Source organism: Symphalangus syndactylus, chromosome 2 (genome assembly GCF_028878055.3).
Source record: "Symphalangus syndactylus isolate Jambi chromosome 2, NHGRI_mSymSyn1-v2.1_pri, whole genome shotgun sequence".
Lineage (NCBI taxonomy): Eukaryota > Metazoa > Chordata > Mammalia > Primates > Hylobatidae > Symphalangus > Symphalangus syndactylus.
In genome coordinates, this window is record NC_072424.2 from 34,732,322 (window position 1) to 34,754,275 (window position 21,954).

The following is a 21,954-nucleotide window of genomic DNA, read 5'->3' on the forward strand; positions in this document are numbered from 1 at the left end:
GAGAAGGAGCCGGAGCCCGGCCGGGATGAGAAGGTGACGCCGCAGGGGGCGCCACTCGCTTTGTGGGGGAAGATGCTCGCCTACTGCGTGCAGGATGCCACCGTGGTGGACGTGGAGAAGCGGAGGAACCCCTCCAAGCACTACGTGAGTACAGCCCCCGCCGACCCTGCGGGGTTGGCCCGAGGTCCCAGGAGGGCCCCGGATGGCCCCTCGCCCCTCCCAGCTGTGAGGTCCCGAAGCTAAGCGCTCACTGGGCAGCCAGCAGCGGTGGAGTTTCTTCGCAGGGCTGTGATCTCCAGGGAAGCCTCTTCTGTCCCTCCTTCCCCCTCCCCGGTTTCTTTTTTTGGCATTGGAATTGGCAAGTGGCTGCCCTTGTCTGTTACAACGGTGAAGTCATCTGTCCGCCTTTGATGGATGGTGGGGGGAGCTTTCGTCAACCCCTAGCAGAGCAGCCCCGTCGGGAAAGCGCATCTCGTCGGCCCTCCCCAGGGGCCCTGGGCGCTCACGCTCACACAGCCCGAGATGCTTTCAGAGCTCGCCCTGGGGAGGGAAAGCCTCGCGCCCTGCCTCCCACGCCAGCTCTGTCTCTGCCTTCCTAGGCCTGGGGCTGGGGGCAGAAGGAAGCCGCCGCCCCCTTGCCCAACCTCCACCATCCGCGCTGAGCTTTGATTTCCCTCTTAAAGCCATTGTGTCCGTTGGTGTGAGGAGAATTGTGGCTTTTCCTTTTATCCCTCCTCTGGACGTGACCCTTAACCGGGTTCATTTCCTCTTAAGTGATGCTCCATCTCCAGACACGAGGAGGCGAATGTTTGCTGCGGTCTCCGAGGAACCGCCCCTCCCCCTTCCTCCCCCAAACTTTAATGAGAAGGGGTTAAGGTTGACTGCGCCAGCTCCGGAGCCTATGTGACAGTTCCCCTTTCATCTCAGCCGGTCCTGTCTTCCCATCCCTCACACCTTAGGAAGTAAACACGGTGTCCTTGACCCCTCTGAGCGTCTGTGCTCCTGTACTTGAGATAGAAGAGACCCAAGCACAGAGGACTGCATGTTATTTGCAAATTGGGTATTTAGAGGAGCAGTTCCAGCGCTCAAAGCATTAATCTTAACAGTTAAAACAGGCGCTGGTTGCTGCCCTGGATTGCACATGGATCTCTGAAGTGCCTTTTCTTCCACTGTTGCAAAGGGACTGGGGTCTGTGGCAATGTCAGCCTCGGGCTACTCTTTTTGCCTTTGTCACCAGTGTAGCTCTGAGCTTTGAGTTTCTTTACAGCTGAGCAAATGCGGCTGGGCTCATATGGGGAGGAGGTAAATGTGGAGGCAGTTTCCTGACTAGGCAGGGAGGTGGGTGCCTGTCGGGTCCAGTCCCCGACACCCTTAGAGAGTTGTTTTGTGTCATCTGGTCCAGCAAGCATCTTCTAATGCTGTTACAAGAAAGCTCTTTTTGGAGGGCTTGGGTCACCAAGTGGTCAACCTGCTCTGTGGACAGATGTCCCTTTGTATATCCCAGGGTTTATTTTTCTCAAATGTTGCAGGCTAAGTTTTAAGTGTTCTCATTTGTAGTCCTCGGTTGAGCTTGGCACTGCATTCAACAGATGGCACTCTCTGCTCTGAGACCCTTTCCAACTCTGGATTTTAAATGAAACATCACATTTCAGCTCCCACCGATGGTGCCCAAGGTTGCAGATGCAGGACACACTGGTAACAAACTAGAACCGGGGCCCACTGCAGACAGGATTGAAAGGCAAGATTGTGTGCTGGGGCTCTGAAGTTAAACGGTCTTGCTCAAAGCCTGGCACGCAGCCACTAACTAGCTATGCCACCTTGGCAAGTTATTTAAACCTCCCCCAGCCTCAGTTTACTCAAATTCAAGTAAGGATAATAATAGTATGTACTTGTCGGGAGAATTAAATGAGATCATCTATGTAAAGCACTTAGCCCAGTTCCTGGCACGCAGTAAGCTCTTATTAAATGGTAGCTTATTATTGGTGAGATTCTGACTAAGAAAGTATTTTTGAAAAGCAGCTATTAATGGTCTGGCAAAAAGGAAGAAAGATTTTGGGTTTTAAGATTGATAATAACTTGTTCTATGTGGAAAACACAAAAGAAGTCCTGTCCAGTTCCCTTGAAATGATCATTTCCTTCCTTTTTACAGGCAAAGTGTTTCCCGGGACATCTCCGCTTCCCGAGTAAGAATCGATGACATTATATTTGGGGCAGGGAGTGATGTCTCTGAACAGATGGGGCCATACAGAGTTCTGAACTAGGGTTCTGGAAAACACTGAGAGGAGAAAGTGTTATATGTTGTGGAATTGTGGAACGGGCAGAGACCCGAAGACTCATCTGGCTCAACTCCTTCATTTTACAGATGAGGAAATGGAGAGCCAGATTGGGTAAAGTAACTTGCAACACAGCTACTCACAGCACCTCGGTCTAACTGGCCTTTTGCCCGCCATGTGGGTTTTTTTCATTGCATGTACCCTAAGTCTGGTTGGGTTTGGCTAAGAGGACAAATAACTGGTGGTCAAAAAGTTTCTACCCATTTGGGGCATTGTATATATATTAATACATAACATAAACATATCCAGGCCGGGCACGGTGGCTCACGCCTGTAATCCCAGCACTTTGGGAGGCTGAGGCGGGTGGATCACGAGGTCAGGAGATCAAAACCATCCTGGCTAACAGTGAAACCCCGTCTCTACTAAAAATACAAAAAAATTAGCCGGGCGTGGTGGCGGGCGCCTGTAGTCCCAGCTACTCGGGAGGCTGAGGCAGGAGAATGGCGTGAACCTGGGAGGCGGAGCTTGCAGTGAGCCGAGATTGCGCCACTGCACTCCAGCCTGGGCGACAAAGCGAGACTCTATCTCAAAAAAAAAAAAAAAAAAAAAAACATATCCAATAATAGAAAGGGGGAAATAAAGTAATAGAAAGGGCCTGGTGGCACAGACAGGGGCAGGAGGAGTGGGTTGGGGGAGGCTGCAGCCTCTTCCTCTCCTGGCCCTTGCACGGTGGATACCTCACACCAGAAGCTCAAGTGTTGTGGGTAAGGCCCTCTGGTGTGTTCAGCTGGCAGGACATGCTGCACCCATCGCCTATGTTCTGGAAACCCTCTATGCTGGAGGAGCAAGCCTCCTTCCAGCCTCTCCTCTGCTGTTGGTGAATTCTGAGTCTGTGGTTTGGTAAATTGCAGAGCAGAGAGGTTTTACGGGATGTGCGTGTTAGCCAGAGCTAGCCGATGAGAGGCCTGGGGCCCACGCAGGAGGAGCTCTGCTGGCTCCAGAGTGCTGGGAACACACTGCAAAGTTTCTCTCGGGACATTCTGCAAAGAGTTTGCTCATCCCCACGGGGAGGGGGAGCTGCCTGAACACGAAGGGTCCTGTGCTTTCGGTCCATTCATGAAGGCACGCAAGTAGCTTCCATCATGTGGATGGCACTCAGCCCTGGCTTCCTTCCTCTCTGCCAGGCCCCTGCTTGGGGTGGGGTTGAGAAGGGCAGGCAGCTGCTACTAAGGTCAGGCTCCCTGGCATGAAGCTGGGCTCCTTTCCTGGCTTTCTGAGCTGTGCCTGGGGAGACCCTAGGTAAACTGGCTTTGGCATCTGACCGCTTGTCTTGAAAATGGTGCTGATGATGCTGGATGCAGAATGCAGATTCCTTCATTTGAAAGTTTTTCAGTAAAGATTTGAATTCAGGTCCACCAGATTCTTTGTGCTCACAGGCAGGTATAGGTATATATCAATTCATATGGTGGTGGAGAAAAGCTCGTTTATCTAAAACAAACAAGAAATTATATCTATTTGGATTTGGGAGGTATTGTACTTTTACAGTTGTTTTATTTCCTGATTGTTTATTTCAGGCAAATACCAATCATGAATGTCCTGATCCTCTGCAGGACTCTTTAGGGAATGCAAATAATAGCCAGTTTAGCAGTTACCATCGATGGTGAAACATACTTAACACTCGTGTTTTCGTGTGATTCCTGCAGGTCATTGAATGTACCCTAATGTGGGGTAGGTTTTTGGATTCTGTTTTACAGATGAATTAACTGCAACTTGGAGCAATTCACCAACTTGCTTAGGGTCTCGCAGCTAGCACAGGGCAGATCTGGGGCAATGCAGATCAGGTTAGCCCCAAAGGAGGATGTGGATATAAGGTGAGGCCCTTCTCTTCAATTAGAATCCGGGCAGGAACGCCAGGCTCAGCCCTGTTCCATGGTGACAGAGCAGTGCAGGGTTGTCTTTAGGACTGCCTCACTGTGGAGACATCTAACATGTGCCCTGCAGGTGAGTTCGTGGTGGGCAACGCAGGTGGGTCACTGTGAGGCAGGAGGAGTAGAGCAACTTCAGGCTGGTATCTGGTCCCCAGTAATGCTTAGGGTAATAAATTAAGGGGTGACCCTGTGGAAATAATACATTCTTCCTCTGTTTAGATCATCCCAGATTTTATTCTTGGTCCTGGGAGCTACATGCTTAGGAATTGGCCCCAAACTCATTCATTTCTCTGCCCTTCTTCTTCTTCTTCTTCTTTTTTTTTTCTCAGCCCTTAGATTGTGACTCCAGCCCCACAGGAATGAGAATGTGCAGCCACAGCCTGCAAGGGTCTTTTTCAGGGCCAGTTCCATTATGGAATGAGTATGGTGTTGGGCAGATCAGGCTTGAATCCTACCTGTGGCACTTCCTAGCTGCGCAACCTTGGGCTGTGACTCCGAGCCTCAGTTTCCTCACCTATAACTTCACAGGGCTTTTGGGAAGTTGGCCTGAGATAATTTGGGGTAAAGTGTCTACCCAGTGCCTGACCCCACAATGGGCATGCACTATATACTAGTTGCCATCTGCTGTTCCTGATCACCAAGGCACTGCAGGTGATTTAGGACCCAATCGGTGAATCTGAGAGAAAAGGAAAGACTGAGGCAAGAAGGATGGCCCAGCTTTTCACAGCCTGATGGGGAAGTGGGTTACACGCCCCATGGGAAGCACCCAGCCTCCAAGAGGAACAGATAAACACAGAGCAGCTGTTCAGACCTGGAGGGGTTCCTGGAGCTGAGCATTGGGATCTGGTGGTGGCTTTCTGGTAAGCTGGGAAGAAACAGAGGTTAGGAGAGAAGGAAAGAGGTTGCTCTGGGTAAGGGCAAGGTCAAATAGGATCCTAGCCCCAAGGTCAGCACCACACATGGGTTAGCACTCTTGCCTGCTCTCTCTGTCCCTCTGTCTCTCTTACACATGCACAAACATGGGAACGATTTCTTCTCTAGGGAGGGAAGTGATCGAGGGGTGATTCACGGGTCTGACAAGGCTCCCTGCTCATGGAACAACCAACCACATCCTTCAAGGCCGTTGGAACAGGGAGCACAGCCAGCCATTTATCACAACCCTGTGTCGAGCTGAGTGAGGGCTTTTGGGGGACAAACCAGGGTAGAAATTACCATGTGTGGTGGCAGGCAGAGGGAAAGGGAAGAGAAGGGAAAAATAAACCTATTTGATGTCAGAGGAGACCGATTCCAGCCCAGAAATACAAGCCCCAGCTGCTGCATTTTCCAAAGAGATATTCCGGGGCCAGCATGAGTTAACTGACCGTGGAGGCTATGAATTAGGGAAGTGTTGTTAGGACTTCTGACTTTGGGTTTGCACAGCAGTTCCCTGTAAATTGCCTTCTAATTGCCTTAGCCTGAGTCACTGACCAGACTATTTCTTGGCCAAAAAAAGTCTAACGGGCAACTGTGTTCTCTTTTACCTCTTAATTAAACAAAATGAAACAAATAATAGAGTTATACACATGGTAGTTCCACTTACTCCTCTCGAGTTCTGAGAATCCAGGAAAGGGATAGTGGATTAGGATAGGGACCCAGGGGACAGGAAGGACAAGGGGTGTGTGTGGGAAATGAGGTGGAGATTCTGGCTTTGGAAATAGGTTCTGAGTGAGGGCCAGAGGTGTTCTCTGCCATGACAATTGCCAAAAATAATGGAAGCGACCAATAGAGTGATCAGGGCTTCCAGAGGCGGATTCCCAGAGCAGCGTGCTACTTCCTGCCTGGCCTGGGCTTCTGCTGCCTGTAGTGTAGCCAGTCACAGGCAGGCAGGTGAATGGAAGGTCAGGAGCCTAGCTGTGAAGGGGATGGGGGTCACAGGAGGATCCCTCTTGTGCCTCTGGGTAACCCCCAGGCAAGTCACCACATCAGCCACAGAGACTGAGCCCTTGCTGTGTGCATGGTGCTGGTCAGAGTCCGGCAAGGCTGTCAAGACCCCGTAAGAAGGGGGAGAACTAACATACAAGCACCTACTATGTGCCAGGCAATGCAGAAGATGCCTTTAGAGGTTATTTTACTTGAACCTCATAACAACCCCATGTGGTTAGGTAGGTGTTTTTATCCCCATTTTATAGATGGGGAAATTGAAGCTCGGAGGGTTCGTGTCATTCTACTCAGAGTAATTCTGTGGCAGAGCTGGGATTCTCACCCTGGTCTCTGACACCCGCACCTATGAGTGCCACTTCTTTCCCATCAGAGCTGCCTTGGTGAGAGAGAAAATAACCAGCGAGTCCAGGCAGCACTACCTGGGGATGAGGGGTGCACCTGGGAGGCTGTGTTGTCCCAGAGCACCTGTGTGCCATATCCCTTGGCTGAGCACTGGGATATCCTGGCCCCACCACTCACTGCCGTGGGATACAGTGCAGGTTACTTATGTCTCTGAGCCTCACTTTCCTCATCAGTAAAAAAAAAAAGAATATATGGGGAAAGTTGGACCTAGCTTTTAGGGTTATGATGACGATGAAATGAGTTTGTAATTGTAAAGAGCTTAGACCAGTACCTGGCGCCTTATGGAGCTCAGCATAAGTATTTGCTACCACAATCACTAAGTCCTGAAGCTGTTCAGAGGAGGGAGAGCACTCTCTGAACTGGAGTCTCCAGGGAAGACCGACTGGAGAAGGCAGCTTCATGATGGACCTTGAGGTGTAATTAGGATTTGGCTGGGAAAGAGTAGGATTTAGATAGGAAAACTGGAGAAGGACATTCCAAGAAAGGGAAAAGCAAAGGTGCTGGAGGTGGAACGTGCAAGGAAAAGCTGGGCAAAGCCGAGGGTGGATGAGGGAGAGAAGGATGACAGGAAAGCTCAGGGCCAGCTCTGAGAGCCTCCGATGGCAGCAGAGGGAATTCAGTTTATTTTGTAGACGCCTTGGAACCTTCCTTTTCTCCCAAGGGCGTGGCAGGGAGAGGGAGCTAAATAGTCACTTTGAGGTCCTCCTGGTGGGCTCCAGGGCTGTTTTTGCGACTGTGCCTGGAACAGAGCTAGGTAAGGACTGGAACCTTTTTCTAGCTCTGCCTGGGGGACTCTTTAGTTGGCCAGCTGGGTCCCACCCCTCCTGTTTACAGCTCTCACTCCTAGGGGTCTGGCTTCCCCATAAAAAGTTGACTGCACCCGGGCTCTTGGAGAGGAAGGGTTGAGGAGGAGGAGGAGGAGAAGAAGAGGGAGCAGCAGGAAGTGAGGTGTCAGCTGCTTTGGGTCTTAACTAGCATAGGGCCCTGTATGGGAGGGCCTGATGCAGCAGTGTTTCAGGTGGAGTAATTTCCATCCACACTCCCCCAGTGGCAAGAGCGAGAATGCGCCTATCCTCATAGGGTCTGGGGGCCAATACCTCACAGCCTGAGGGGAGCCCAGCATGTCTGTGTCTTCTGAACCATCCACACTAATGTTGCCTTCTACTTCAGGATCTCTCTGAACTTGTTTTATTTTTATTTTATTTTATTTTATTGTTTTATTTTTTTGAGACGGGGTCTCGCTCTGTCACCCAGGCTGGAGTGCAGTGGTGCGAACTTGGTTCACTGCAACCTCCGCCTCCCAGGTTCAAGCAATTCTCGTGCCTTAGCCTCCCAAGTAGCTGGGATTACAGACATGCACCACCACGCCCAGCTAATTTTTGTATTCTTAGTAAAGATGGGGTTTCGCCATGTTGGCCAGGCTGGTCTCGAACTCCTGACCTCAGGTGATCCACCCGCCTCAGCCTCCCAAAGTGCTGGGATTACAGGTGTGAGCCATTGCGCCTGGCCTGAACTTGTTTTAGTTTTAAATGCAGTGCTTCAGCTGGGCATGGTGGCTCATGCCTGTAATCCCAGTGCTTCAAAAGGCCAAAGCAGGGAGGATCACTTGAGGCCAGGAGCTCAGACCAGCCTGGACAATGTAGCAAGACCCCATCTCTACAAAAAAATTTTAAAATAAGGCAAAATAATCCAGGTGTGGAGGCACGTGCCTGTAGTTCCAGTTACTCAGCAGGCTGAGATGGGAGGATGGCTGGAGCCCAGGAGGTTGAGTCTGCAGTGAACCGTGATCACACCACTGCACTCCAGCCCGGGTGACAGAGTGAGACCCTGTCTCAAAAAAAAAAATTCTAAAAAGCTAGGCATGGTGATGAACACCTGTAGTCCTAGCTACCCGGGAGGCTGAAGTGGGAAGATCACTTGAGCCCAGGAGTTGGAGGCTGCAGTGAGCTATGATTATGCCACTGCATTCCAACCTCGGTGACAGCAAGACCCTGTCTCTAAAAACAAATAAATAAATGCAATGCTTCAAACTACCTCTTCATTTATTTGACCTCTGCTACACTCCCAGATAGTCTAGTAAACCTTATTCTTAGGGAAAATGTAATAATAAAAATAACAGCTGACCTTTCTAAATGTTTTCTATGCGCTAAGCATTTCATATGGATGTTCTCAGAACAGCCCCATGCAGCATGTAGCTGCTGCCAGCATCCATACCGTACAGGTGAGAGCACAAAGGCTCTCGTGCCAGATGCCACGCAGGATGAGCTGCATGTGGAGAGGCCTGCACTGACCCAGGTCTGCTGGCTCCAAAGCCTGCCCTGTCCCCACAGAGACTGCTTAATGACACATTGCACACCCAGGATGCCTGGGCTCCACGGTTCCACCTTAGGCCTAGTTGGTTGGCTCCTCAAGCCGTGAGATCTTCCACATGTCACCTCCCCCTTCTAGAACTACATTCGCCCATCTAGAAAATGGGGCAACTGCTTCTTTTCAGGCTTGCCTTGCAGAGGGGAGGGCAGGTATAAAAGCTGCTTTGGAAAGCACTGAACCCAGAGATGACAGCTGTGTGAGGGGGTCCCTTGATCCCCGAGTCTGGGTTCTTAATTATCTAGGGCAGGGATGCTATACAAAACGAGTTGTTCCTGACCCCAGGGAATTTTTAAACAAGGTTCACCTGCCCAGCCACCTGTCCTGAGAAGCCTCATAGACAGAGTTGACTCAGGAGTACTTAGGCTCTTAGTGAAGATCTCTTCTAGAAAACGGCCTCTGGTTTTCCTTCTTTCCAAACCAATCTTTTTTTGTGAACAGGAAAAGACGGAGTTATTCCCAGTCCCATCTCTCCCTGCTGTTACCTGAGCGGAGGAAGTGATATGTAAGTGGCTGAGTTAGCAAAGGGGAAACAGCTGTGGTTTCTGCCCCTCCACTGGGCTGCTTTCTCTGTCCCTGTGCTGTCATTTCCCTTTGGCTGGCGAGGAAACCACCCTCCTCAAGCCTGGGCGGAGGCCCATGGCTGGGTCGGGGTAGACTCTGTGTGTGTGTGTCAATGCAGCATAAATTATGCAGTGGGGTGTGTGGGACCATTTAGCCTGTTTCTGGGATCCCTGGAGCATGAACTTCCTGTCGGAAACTGATTACTCTTATCAGATCTGACCACAACTTCAGGGAGTCAGGAGCGGAAGTAATGCCCCATGTTGAGAATGAACTTGCAGGGTGTACCAGGTGGGGTAGGGATTGATGGAGTGTGGGCTGGTTTGCACTTTTGCCCATCACTGTGTGTTCCCTGATGGAGAACCCACGTTGTTTTCCTTTTTGGAGGAGTACTCTCACTAAAGGAGACCTTGGCCCGTATTGTATCACCATCATCATAGAGCTGTTACAGGAAAGGGGTCCCAATCCAGACCCCCAGAGAGGGTTCTTGGATCTCCAGCAAGAAAGAATTCAGGGCGAGTCCATAGAGTAAAGTGAAGGCAAGTTTATTAAGAAAGTAAAGGAATAAAAGAATGGCTGCTCCATAGACAGAGCTGCCCCGAGGGCCACTGGTTGCCCATTTTTATGGTTATTTCCTGATGATATGCTAAACCAGGGGTGGATTATTCATGCTTCCCCTTGTGAGACCATATAGGATAACTTCCTGACATTGCCATGGCATTTGTAAACTGTCATGGTGCTGGTGGGAGTATAGTAGTCAGGATGACCAGAGGTCACTCTCATTGCCATCTTGGTTTTGGTGGGTTTTAGCCATCTTCTTTACTGCATGCTATTTTCCCTTTTTTTCTTTTCTTTTTTTTTGAAATGAAGTCTCGCTCTGTCGTCTAGGCTGGAGTGCAGTGGCGCAATCTTGGCCCACTGCAACGGTCCACCTCCTGGGTTCAAGTGATTCTCGTGCCTCAGCTTCCCGAGTAGCTGGTATTACAGGTGCACACCGCCATGCCCAGCTAACTTTTTGTATTTTGTTTTGGTGGAGACGGGGTTTCACCATGTTGGCCAGGCTGATCTGGAACTCCTGACCTCAGGTGATCTGCCCGGCTCAGCCTCCCAAAGTTCTGCGATTACAGGTGTGAGCCACCGTGCCCAGCCTACTGCATACTATTTTATCAGCAAGGTCTTTATGACCTGTATCTTCTGCTGACATCCTATCTCATTCTGTGACTTAGAATGGCTAAACATCTGGGAATGCAGCCCAGTAGGTTTCAGCCTTGTTTTACCCAGCCCCTATTCAAGATGGAGTTGCTCTGATTCACATGTCTCTGACACAGCTACCACATCTTGAATTCCCATTTTGTGCCAGGCATTGCCTGGCCTTTGATTTATAACCTCTGGCCCCAGTGTGGCCATGAAGGTATGCATTTTTAACCCCATTTGACTCATATGGAACCTGAGGTTTGGAGACTGCAGTTAGCATTGTTAAGAAAGCACAAACCAAGGCAGATGTGGCCTCCCTCCCCTTCCCCAGCCTGCGCCTGGTTTTACACCATCACTGTGTCTTACACACTTGGTCCCTTTTCAGGGCATCCAGGGCTACAGAGGCTTCTGTGAGAAGGTGCCCCTCATGGGGAACTTGCCCTGGTTGCTTTTGCCCATCTAAGTGTTCAGAGCATATAGGGATTGTCCCTGTCCTTTGAAGTGGCTGCTTTGTAAACTCTTCCATAGTAGGCCCAATTCTGACCCAGTGTTATCCCGTTTCCTGATGGCCCAGACCCAAAAGGCTATTTTAAGGGACTTGCCTGTGTGGGAGAATTTCTCTCTGAAACAACAGAGGAGGAGGCCTGGCCGGCCTGGCATGGGGCTGGCAGTGGAGCTCCGAGAGGGTGAAACTCTGTCCTGAATTCTGCCTCCTGGGCTGGAACAGATTAGTGAGCCCTCAGCATAGTGCCTGGCACCCAGAAGGGATAGAATCACTTCTTGATGAGTGTGAGATTCCCAGAGGTGGCAGTCCAGGGATTTCTGCTGGTCACAGCCCCAGTGGGCTGGCAAACTGATGCTTCTCTTGCAGAGTTAAGGTCCGTAATAGAACAATGTCTGCACTTTGGTCTCAAGCTGGGATTAATTACTGACTTTAGTCATCACTCATTGGCAACTTGAAGCAAGCAGCCTCATGTTTTTTGTTATTTCTGAACGTGGCAGCTCCTAGGCAGGGGAAGTGGGGATGTCAGGTTAGAGAATGTATGGGTGGAGTCCATTTTAGATGCAGGCACTTGTCTCATTTAATCCCCACAGCAAACCCTGGTCATCATCTGTGTTTTATAGGGGAGGAAACTGAGGCTGAGGGAGGTGCAGCGTCTTGCCCCATCACTGGCAGCATTGGCGGGAGCCAGGGTTGCATCCCAGATCTCTTCAGGAACAGAGACTGTAGCTACAGACGGCTTTGCCCGACAGCTTCCCTAGGGGATGGGGAGCTAGGGAGCTCGTCAGATAGGTCCTGGATAAAACTCCAAGGGGCTGAATTAAACCCCAAGTCACCTGCCCATGTGACCCTCCCTCTAAGCCCCTCCCTGAAAACATGATGTGGTTGGAGCGGACGTTAGGATATGATAACAAGCTCGCTATAGGAACAGATCTGTGCCAAGGTCTGGCCTCTATTTGCAGGTTCAAATTTGTATTCCCCTTGAACTCTTGCCCAGGGCCACTTTTGAAGGCCTGGCCCTTCAGAGGTTTCAGCTGCGAGAGTCTCCACATCCTCCTCTTGGGGATGGTGGATAGCATGGCATTGTGGTAGGGAGCATGGAGGAGTTTAAGTTCCTGGTATTTTCAGCCCCATGCTTGCTTAGGCAAAACCAGGCTCTGGAAACCAGAGTAAGCACTAAGAGAGGGACTTGGGTGCCAGCAGTTGGAAGTTGAGGGCAAGAGGATAGGGGCAGAGCATTGGCAGCTGCTGTCATGGGTTCTGGCTCTGAAGCTGGCTATGAATCACAGCCCTGCCACTCATTAGCTTCTTTCAGTTGGCCAAGTTTCTTCACCTCCGTGGGCCTCAGTTTCCTAAGTAAAATGGGTATAATAATACTACTACCTAGCCCATGTGGTTGTTACTCATATGATAACTGTTCCATAAACGGCACTATTGCTATCAGCAGCATTATCATCCCTCTTGATTTTGCTCAGTTTCTGCCATCTCCTGGAAGCTTCCCTGACCTCTCATCTTAAAATGACATTTCCAGTCTATGAATTTTTATAATGTTAACTGTTTTACCTCTCATTTAACACTTACCAAGAATGACCTTGGATTGTTCAGCCTTTGGCAAGCTGATACTTACTCATATTCATTCATTCATTGTTTCATTCAGTCAATATTTGAATGTTTACTATGTGTCAAGCACTGGGAACACAGCAGGGCAGATAAAAATCCCTGCCCGTTTAGAGCTTACATTCTGGTGTGGGAAAGGAAACAATAAACAAACAAACGACACCCTGTCATTTGCAGCAACATGGATGGAACTGGAGGTCATTATGTTAAGTGAAATAAGCCAGGTACGGAAAGACGAATATTGCTGTCCTCACTCATAGGTGAGAGCTAAAAAGAGTAGATCTCACAGAGGTAGTGAAGAGTAGAATGGCGGCTACCAGAGGCCAGGTGGGAGGGATAAAGAGAGATTGATTCATGAATACAAAAATACAGTTGGGTAGAAATAATACGTTTTAGTATTTGATAGTGCAGTAAGGAAATTGTAGTTAACAATAATTTATTGCATATTTCACAATAACTAGAAGAATTGGAATGTTCCCAGTACAAATAAAAGATAAGTATTTGAGGTGGTGGATATCCCCATGACCCTGATTTGATTATTACACATTGTATACAGGTATAAATTATCACACGTACCCCCAAAATATGTATAACTATTACATATCATTTAAAAATAAGAATACAATAAAATAAACAAAATAGGTCAAATACATAGTGTGTGAGATGGGGGATGAATGGCATAGGGAAAACTAAAGCCAGGTGAGGGAGACAGGCATGTTGGTGACGGTGGGAGTTGCTGTGCTATTTTTTTTTTTTTTTTTTTTTTTTGAGACGGAGTCTCGCTCTGTCACCCAGGCTGGAGTGCAGTGGTGCGATCTTGGCTCACTGTAAGCTCTGCCTCCCAGGTTCACGCCATTCTCCTGCCTCAGCCTCCCGAGTAGCTGGGACTACAGGCGCCTGCCACCACGCCCAGCTAATTTTTTTGTATTTTTAGTAGAGACGGGATTTCACCATGTTGGCCAGGATGGTCTCGAACTCCTGACCTCGTGATCCACCCGCCTCGGCCTCCCAAAGTGCTGGGATTACAGGCGTGAGCCACCGCACCCGGCCTTGCTGTGCTATTTTATAGAGGGTGGCCAAGGACAGCCCCACTGTAGAGGTGGCTTTTGAGTAAGACTTGAGGGAGGTGAGGAAGTGAGCCCTGTGGCTATCTGGGGGAAAGTGGTTGAGGGAGAGGGAACAACAGGTGCCAAGGCCCCGAGGTGGCTGGTATGGCCTGAGTGGAGTGAGAGAGGGGAGAACAGCAGGTCATGGGGTCAGATAGGGAAAAGGGTCACGTGGAGCCTTGTATCCCTCCCCGCCCCGCACAGCATGCTCTGCTCAGCAGTGAGGCCTCATGATGACCTACTGGAGACTGAAACTGGCCAAAACACTGCCAGAGAGGTGGCTTCAAGGACTGCTTGGGGTTTGACCCTGACCCCCTAAAAGACACTTCCTGGGGAAACACAGTCTCCATCAGCAGTGTCATGGGTAGGAACTCCAGGGCCCCAAAGGCAGGGTACACACCAGGAAGCTTCACTGGCTGAACGTTAGTTTTGTGCCCACTGTGTGCAAGGTGCTGTGTTGAAAGCAGTGCTCCAGCTGGGAGCCAGGAGGCGGGTGGGGGGGTGAATTCCTGCAAAAGCAGCGACCACCACATCCTTTCATCTTTAATGCCCCCTCCTCATGCTAGCAGAGGGTCTGGATCATGGTGTGTCCTGGATCAGTGTGATAAATCCCTGGACAAAGGCTTCATTCTACTAAATAGAACCTCTTCCCCCCGACCTCACACTCCTATTTTTACCGAAGCTTCTAACTTACAGTTGCTGAAGTTGGTTGTTAGAAACTGGAAACACACGTTTCTATCAGTATTATATCGGAAATGGTGTTAAGATTCTCAAGTCAGCCCACCGCAACTTTTCTCATCCTCAGAGTAGAGTTGTATTCCTGACAACCAGGTATCTCTAGTTCACCTGCAGCATAGGCTAACCTGGGAGCCTAAACGCTGTGTGTAACATCCAGGGAAACTGTCTTCCATTGTTCACAGTGAGAAGGAAACCCTAAGGCTACATAACAATAACAACCATAACAACAGCAGCATGAAAGAAGTGCCCGCCACTAAGCACATCACTCATTTAATCCTTGCAACAGACTATGAGAAAAGCACTATTACAGTCCTGCCTTTACTCGGAGAGAACAGAGGCAGAGAGAGATGCATGAGATGCATTTACCAATGGTCACAAGCTAGGAAGGGGCAGAGCGGGGTTCAGAGCCAGGCAGTGGGACTCCAGAGTCCTTTGTGAAACCTCTTGCTTCCTGGCCTTCCGGGAATCCCGCCAGCCAGCCTTGCTGCAGCCCAGGGTGGCTGTCTGTAGACCTTACGTTCAGGACACTTGTCATTAGGTGTTAACAAGTGTCAGGGTGAGGGAACAAAAGCCACGGGTGGCCCGTATGAGCAGTTTCTCTTTCTCCTCCCAGACAGGAAAAGCCATTTGTTTCTGGAACCTGACACTGCAGGGGGTGGGCTTGGTGTATGTGGCCGCCCTCCTGGGCCATTTACAAGTGCAGCACATGGGGCTGGGGAGGGGCTGGGCGGGGGTGGTGATGTGTTTATTGGTGGAAGCTAGATTAGGGTGTCTGGCAAGATGTTTTTGACACCTAGACCATTCCACTCAGTGAAACCCAACAGGTGGCCAGGCTGTTGCTTTAGCTGGAAGCGGGGCAACCTCCCCACCCTGCCCTGTTCAGTTTATTGTTGGAATGAGATGGGTCCTAACCAGTCCTTCCTCTCTTCCTTGGCCCCAAAATAAACAGCAGCTGTTGTTGGCGCCATCATTTCTGCCTCTGCCAGTCTGTCAGCAGCGCCGGGCTCTTGCCTGGCCTTGCCCTTTTTGATTTGATGGCACTGGGCATTGGGAGCCCGTTAGCTTTGCCCTACAGAGCCTGCCCTGCTGACCAGCTGGTGTGCCCTAACATGCCCTCTCCCAGGCCTGGTGGCTGCCGACTGGCACTGTCCCCTCCGGTCCTGTAGTGAGGCATGTGTGCATGGTGGTTGCAAACCGGACTCCAGAATCTGACATCCATTTGCCCCCTGGTTCTGCTGCTTAGTTGGTGACTTTGGGGAGGTTGTTTAATGCTGAGCCTCAATTTCCTTCTCTGTCAGGGCAGCTATTAGTATCTGTATCACAGGATGTTGTGAAGATTATGTCGAGGCAGCCAGTGGGAGGCCGACTGCCTGATGGTAATCCCAGCCTTGCCACTCGGGCTGTGGGGCCTTGGGGGTGGGGCTGTGTGGCTTTGGGGGAGGGGCTATGTGGCCTTGGGGGAGGGGCTATGTGGCCTTGGGGGAGGGGCTGCAGCTCTTTGCACCTCGGTTTTCTCATCTGTAAAACGTTGATAATAAAAACATCTCTCAGGCTGGTGATGAGGATGGCATGGGTTAATTAACGTAAAACAGAAAACACTCAAAACACTGCCAGGCACAGAGCAAGAGCTCAGTGACTGGAATAGCATATGCTCTCCGTCAGAGAAGGCGGAGCATCCCCCGAAAGAATCCTTCGCATGTGCATGTCCAGAGCTGACACAATTGCTGTTCTCCTGACCTGACTTTTGGGTCTTGTACTGCTGAGCTAATTTGCTTGGCCTCATGTCGAACCTGTGATTAGAACTTCCACTTCAGGGTGTAGGGGTGGTGGTGGAGCTGGTGATGAAGGAGGCTGGAGGCATGAAAAAAGAGAGTTGGGATTTCTATTCTACTTGCTAGTGGTTCTGCTGATGTAATGTAAGAAATGGAAAGAAGATTATGTCCACAGCCAAGGGCCGCCTTCAGAGCTGCTGAGCAGATCCCACACGGGGCTGACCATTTATCTGTGCTGATGTGCACGCCCCAAGACATTCTTCTAGATCAGTATGTATGTTGATGTTCTGGACACCCTCCCTGTGGGCTGGCAGCTGGGGCCAGCTCATTTTGGCCTCTCCCTGGCTCTGTAATCTGGGAAACTCTTGCTGTCTTTGGCTTTTCCTCGCTTTTTCTCTCTATTTTGGAAAGATTATACTGGGAACCCCCATTATAACATCCAAATGGAAAAATCTTTATTCTCAAAAGGAAAAAAAAGTCATTGGCCCTGATTGTGTTGGGCCACAGTGCCAGGTGCTGCCATGGGCACACCGATGCCTGGTAAAGATCCCCCACTTAGGACTGAGCTGTTACATGGTCTCCCCAGGAGCCTGGTCCTGTAGGAGAGGTGGCCACCTGTGCTGTTTTGCCTCCCTGGCCTTTGTCAGTCCTTGTCCAAGGAGAGAGGGCAATGGTAGCTCCATTCCCAACATTTGGGGTGCTGCCTTCTGACACATAAGTGAAGAGAATGGTCTGAACCTTAGAGAGGAAAGCAGCAAAGTAGTTCAGAGTGGGGGTTCTGAAACCAGACTACCTGAGTTCAAATTTCAGCTATGCCATTTATTGCTGTGTGGCCTTGGGCGAGTCACTTACCCCCTCAGTACTTGGATTTCCTCTTCCATTAATATGAGGATAATAGTACCTTCCCCATACGGTCGTTAGGAGGATTAAATGCCGATGATGGCAAAAGCCCTGCTAAGGTGCCTGGTGCAGAGTTAGTGCTCCATGTTCCTGCCGTGATTGGCACCCACACTGCAGGTGAGTCTGCTTCCTATCAGCCCAGAGCCCCTGGGGCCCGACAGGTATATATTTAGAGCCCTTGAGAGGGCCACATGGTGTTTGTGACAGAGGTGTCTTGGATGGAGCCTGGGGCATGTTCTAGAGGAAGGGCGAGTATAAAGATTCAGGCCAGCAGGGGATTTCCTAGCTGAGTGTCTGTGAGGAGTCCTTCACCCTGGGGGCTCAGTTTCCGCAACTAACCATGCCCATGCCTCCCTTGTTGGTTGCCTGTGGAATCAGAGACACCGTGAAGCATCCGGTAGTCACTCTCCTTCACGGTGGCCGTTCAAACAGCTGTGAGGCTTGGCGAGGGCCTTGAGAGGCGGCTCAGTGGGCTCTGGCCTTTCCCGCTCTTTCCTGCACTGTCCTCTCGAGAGCAGCCCTGAGTTGTGCAGGGCTGTGGGTGCGGCGGGTGACGTGTCTTCTGCAGGTACTGTCTGTGTCCTAGTTTGCAGAGCTCCTCACATCCACACCTTCTCTGAGGGGTGCTGCTGGGAAGTGCTACAGTTCTCCTGCCTATTTCACAGACAAGGAAAGGCTCAGAGAGGGTCCATGACTCCTGGAAGTATGGTGGGCACTGTTGATGCCCGCCCCATGTCCCCTGGGCTCACCTGAGTTCACCTGCAGTGCCCCAGCTGTGGCATCCAGCACACTGACGGCTCCCCACCTCACCTGTCTGTGTGAGCGCTCCCTCCTGGGCCGTGGTCCCAGGGAAGCTTGCTCTGCCCAAGTGGGTGCACCTGAGAAAGACTTGGGGAAGGTAGGGGGCTAATTGTCATCCCTGGAACCCACCCTCAAGTGGTGGGGAATAGGAGTTACCAAGCTGGATCCAAGGCCTTGTCTTAGGGTCGGCTTCAGGAAGAACCCAACTAGGATAGCAAACTTCTCCTGCTAGCAAGTGGTGGAGCTAGGACTGAAAACCTCTGTCTGGGACTCCCAGGTCCCCACACCACGCTGCCTGTCTCAGGTTTATGGGTTTCTCGTTATAGAGGAGTCAGACAAGAAACTTGTTTGATGAGGCCTTCTTGCTAATAAGAGGGCAATTTCCTGAGTAGGTAAAAGAATAGAGGGCTGAAGAATACTTGATAAGTACAACAGCTTCTAGGGGCCCACCAGGGAGGGGCTCAGTCAGTGCAAACATGATGGGCGGGCCTTGGAAACAAGGGAACCCGGCCTTATGTAGACTTGGCTCAGGAAACAAACGAGAGACTTAGGGATAATAGAAATCTAATATCTTCATCCATCACTCGTCAGGCTGGGAGGAGCAGCATCAGTAAGTGTCTAAGGAAACCAAGAGGGGCTGCCGGCTCCTGTGCCCAGGTGCAAGGTGACATATATGAGCAAGACACTCTGCTTGTTTGTAGTAAAATTCCCTCTGTAAAATCGGGCTAGTTGCCAGAGCATTGGACATTATGAACATGAAAGCTTCTTGTGACGGTGTTTCAAATTGTGGAGACACTAGTGTGTTTTTAGATATGGTGAGAATATCTTTAAGAAAACAAAGGAAGAAAAGAAGGGGTGTGTGTGTGCGTGTGTGTGTACATGTCTGTGTGTGAGTGTGTGTGCACTCGTGTGTTGGGGAATGTTGCATGTGTATGGACATGTCTGTGTAGGGGTTTGAGTGTGGACTGTGTGTGTTGGGGGATGTGTTATGTGTGTATGGATGTGTCTGTATGTGAGTTTGAAGGTGGAATGTGTGTATTGCGGGATGTGTTGTGTGTGTATGGATGTGTCTGTGTGTGAGTTTGAATGTGGAGTGTGTGTGTTAGGGGATGTGTTATGTGTGTATGGATGTGTCTGTGTGTGAGTTTGAGTGTGGAATGTGTGTTGGGGATGTATTGTGTGTGTATGGACATGCCTGTGTGTAGCTGTGAGTGCAGTGTGTGTGTGCATGTGTGTGCTGGAGGATGTGTGTGTGTGTAATAAAAGCTGTTGGCATATTCCTGGGGCAATCTTTTATCCTTGAGAGCTCCCTATGATCAGGCTAGGGGGTCCAAGAATACTTAGATTTTAGTATAAAAGGGTCTCATAGATCTCTGCATATACTTACAATAACCACCTTTGATCTTTTCCTCCAGTGCCTCTTTGGTGCCAGGCAGGTGCCCATAGACCTCATTTCATGCTCTCAAAAGAGACTGTGTTTCTCCCCTTTATAGATAAGGGGCCTGAGAATCAGAAAGGCTGTCACTCACTCAAGGTAACACAAATAGGAAGACACGGTACTGGGATTTGACCAACTTTTAGTCCATCTTTTACTGGTTCCTCGTCCAGTGAAGGGGAAGCTTGGTGAGATGCAGCCAAGCCTTTGCCCATGCTGAAAGGGGCCTCCCTCTCCACTCGGGGCACTTGCTCTAGAAATGTGATTTCTGGCTTCAGTGAAGGCCAAGGAGGAAGCGTAGGGAGCAGAAGGCTCTGAGGCCCAGCTGCATGAACTACAGAGTGGTGCAGGTGTGCTGTGAGGACCTGCTTCAGGGAAAAGTTGTTGTGACCCAGAGGAGGGTAGAGCTGCAAGGGAGACTGTGGAAAATCAGGGAAGACTTGGTGAGGGGTGTGGGGGGCAGCCAAAGGACCAGGACGTCCTTGAGTTCACCCCACTGGGCCTCCAGGAGAAGAGACTGTAGAAAATTCTAGCTGGGTAAAGAACTTTGTCTAGTTTTCATACCCTGTGAGCATCCTGTCAACCTTCTGTTGCGTGGTCTGATTTCTCCACCATGCAGAGGTTCCATATCCAGGTGTGTGAGGATGGGGCAATGCAGATCCATCAGTTGTCTGCTAAGCGATTTCACTTCGAATAAGGGAATGGCAGAGAAACAGACCTTCCCAGTCTGGATTCCTGGAAGAGATCGCGGGTGGACATTTCGTCATTGTGAGTTCTTGGCAGACAGAGGCAATGGGGCCACCCGAGTTGCCTGGCCGCTCCCACCCCTGCGAGCTCACGTCAGAGCAGTGGGAAATCCCACGGAAGCTGCAATCCCAGATGCAACTCTGCATGGGGCATTTGGGATTTACTCCCAGCCTGGGCCTTTCATACCCTTTGGTTTCCAGAGCTGCTGGGAGAGGGCTTCCTGGTACCTAGCCAGCTTGTGACTCCAAACAACGGCTTGAAAGCAGACAGCTTCTGCCAGTGTCCCCAGGAACCTTAAAGGGCCACCTCTGCCCCACCTGTGTGCCCCAACATCAGCCAAGGTGAACTCTGGGAGGCAGGCGGACTCACTCAAGGCAGCCTGAGCAGCACAAATGTTGAAAAATTATCCTGCAGTAAATTCCGAGGCCCACAACTATTAAGATAAGTGTTAACCTAATACAGCATTAACTTGCATGTTGGTTCAGCTGTCTACTGACTTAGATTAGGATGTAGCGGCCCACGTAGTGGTTACAGGCCGCGGGGCTGCTGGAGAGAGTTGGAGTTCACCACCGACCATGTGACTTTGGGCAAATTACTTAATCTGCCTGGGCCTCAGTTTCTTCATCTTTAAAATGAGGATGATAAAGTAGCACCAACTCCTAGAGTTGGTGGCTGGCATAAAAGCAATGTTAGTGGTAAAAATACCAGAGACAGCAGGTGCTTGGCATCCCCACTGTGCTCCCTGAGTGGTGGCCCATGCCGAAGCAGTTGGCTCCCTCCCTTTTGGAACAGCTTTATTGAGATATAATTCCCACACCATAGGACCAATTCACTTAAAGAGTATGATTCCAGAGTTCTTAGTATATTCAGAGTTGCACAGCCACCACAGTCAATTTCAGAACATTTTCATGTCCCCCGAACAAACCCTGTACCCTTTAGCCATCACCTGTGACCACCACCCTAGGCAGCTATGAACCTGCTTTCTGTCCCTGTGGACTGGCCTGTTCTGGACATTTCATATAATGGAGTCATACACTACCTGGTCTCCTGTGACTGGCTTCTTTCACAAGCATAACGTTTTCATCTACCATCAGCCCCTTCATTGGCTTGTAGGGTGAGCTGGATTCCTTCCATGTGGTGGTCGAGGGGTCCTGGACACAGCCATTCCCCGTGACCCTTGCAGGGCTGGCCTCTGCTCCTGAGTTCAGGTTCCATGAGAGCATTTCCTCTTGCCACCTTGCAGAGTGTGTGGATTTTCTCCCCTGCCCCAGCACCTTAAAGCTGGCCAGAGCTGGGTCTTTCAGGAAGTGTTGAACTCTCCTGCAGTTTATTCCCATTGCTTCCTCTGGCCTGGTTAGAGACGTGGGGGAGGGGTGGAAACTGGGCAGAGCCTTTACTGATCCGTCCCCCAGGGACTCTCTTTCCGGGAGGGGGAGGGGAGAGAGAGACAAAAAAGCATCTTTATTTGTTTTTAATGTTGACTAACTCCCCAGCCCCCTTACCAAGTTCTGGTGAAAGTTGCTGGGTTCCTGGTCACGCTGTCTTCCCTCAAAACACAGGGTCATAGGACTTCTCTCTTGGGGGCAGCTAATAGGGAAGTGGCCAAGTGTTCCACACACAAGAGTCAGGCTGCATTTGCTTTTCCTCTAGCAAAGCAGATCCAGTGCAAAACCAGTGAATCGTTAGGAGGC

The 21,954-nt window shown here is 50.4% G+C and overlaps 1 protein-coding gene across 3 annotated transcripts in view; it reads left to right on the forward strand.

The window, feature by feature from the left end:
- Positions 1-47: 47 nt before the first annotated feature.
- Positions 48-21,954, forward strand: part of SH3PXD2A (SH3 and PX domains 2A) — a 258,622-nt gene continuing 236,715 nt past the window's right edge. For all 3 annotated transcript variants that reach the window (XM_055250078.2, XM_055250094.2, XM_055250086.2), the window contains exon 1: positions 48-144. In XM_055250078.2, coding sequence (XP_055106053.2) covers positions 73-144 — 72 coding nt within the window. In that variant the 5' untranslated portion in view covers positions 48-72. The remainder of the gene's footprint in view (positions 145-21,954) is intronic.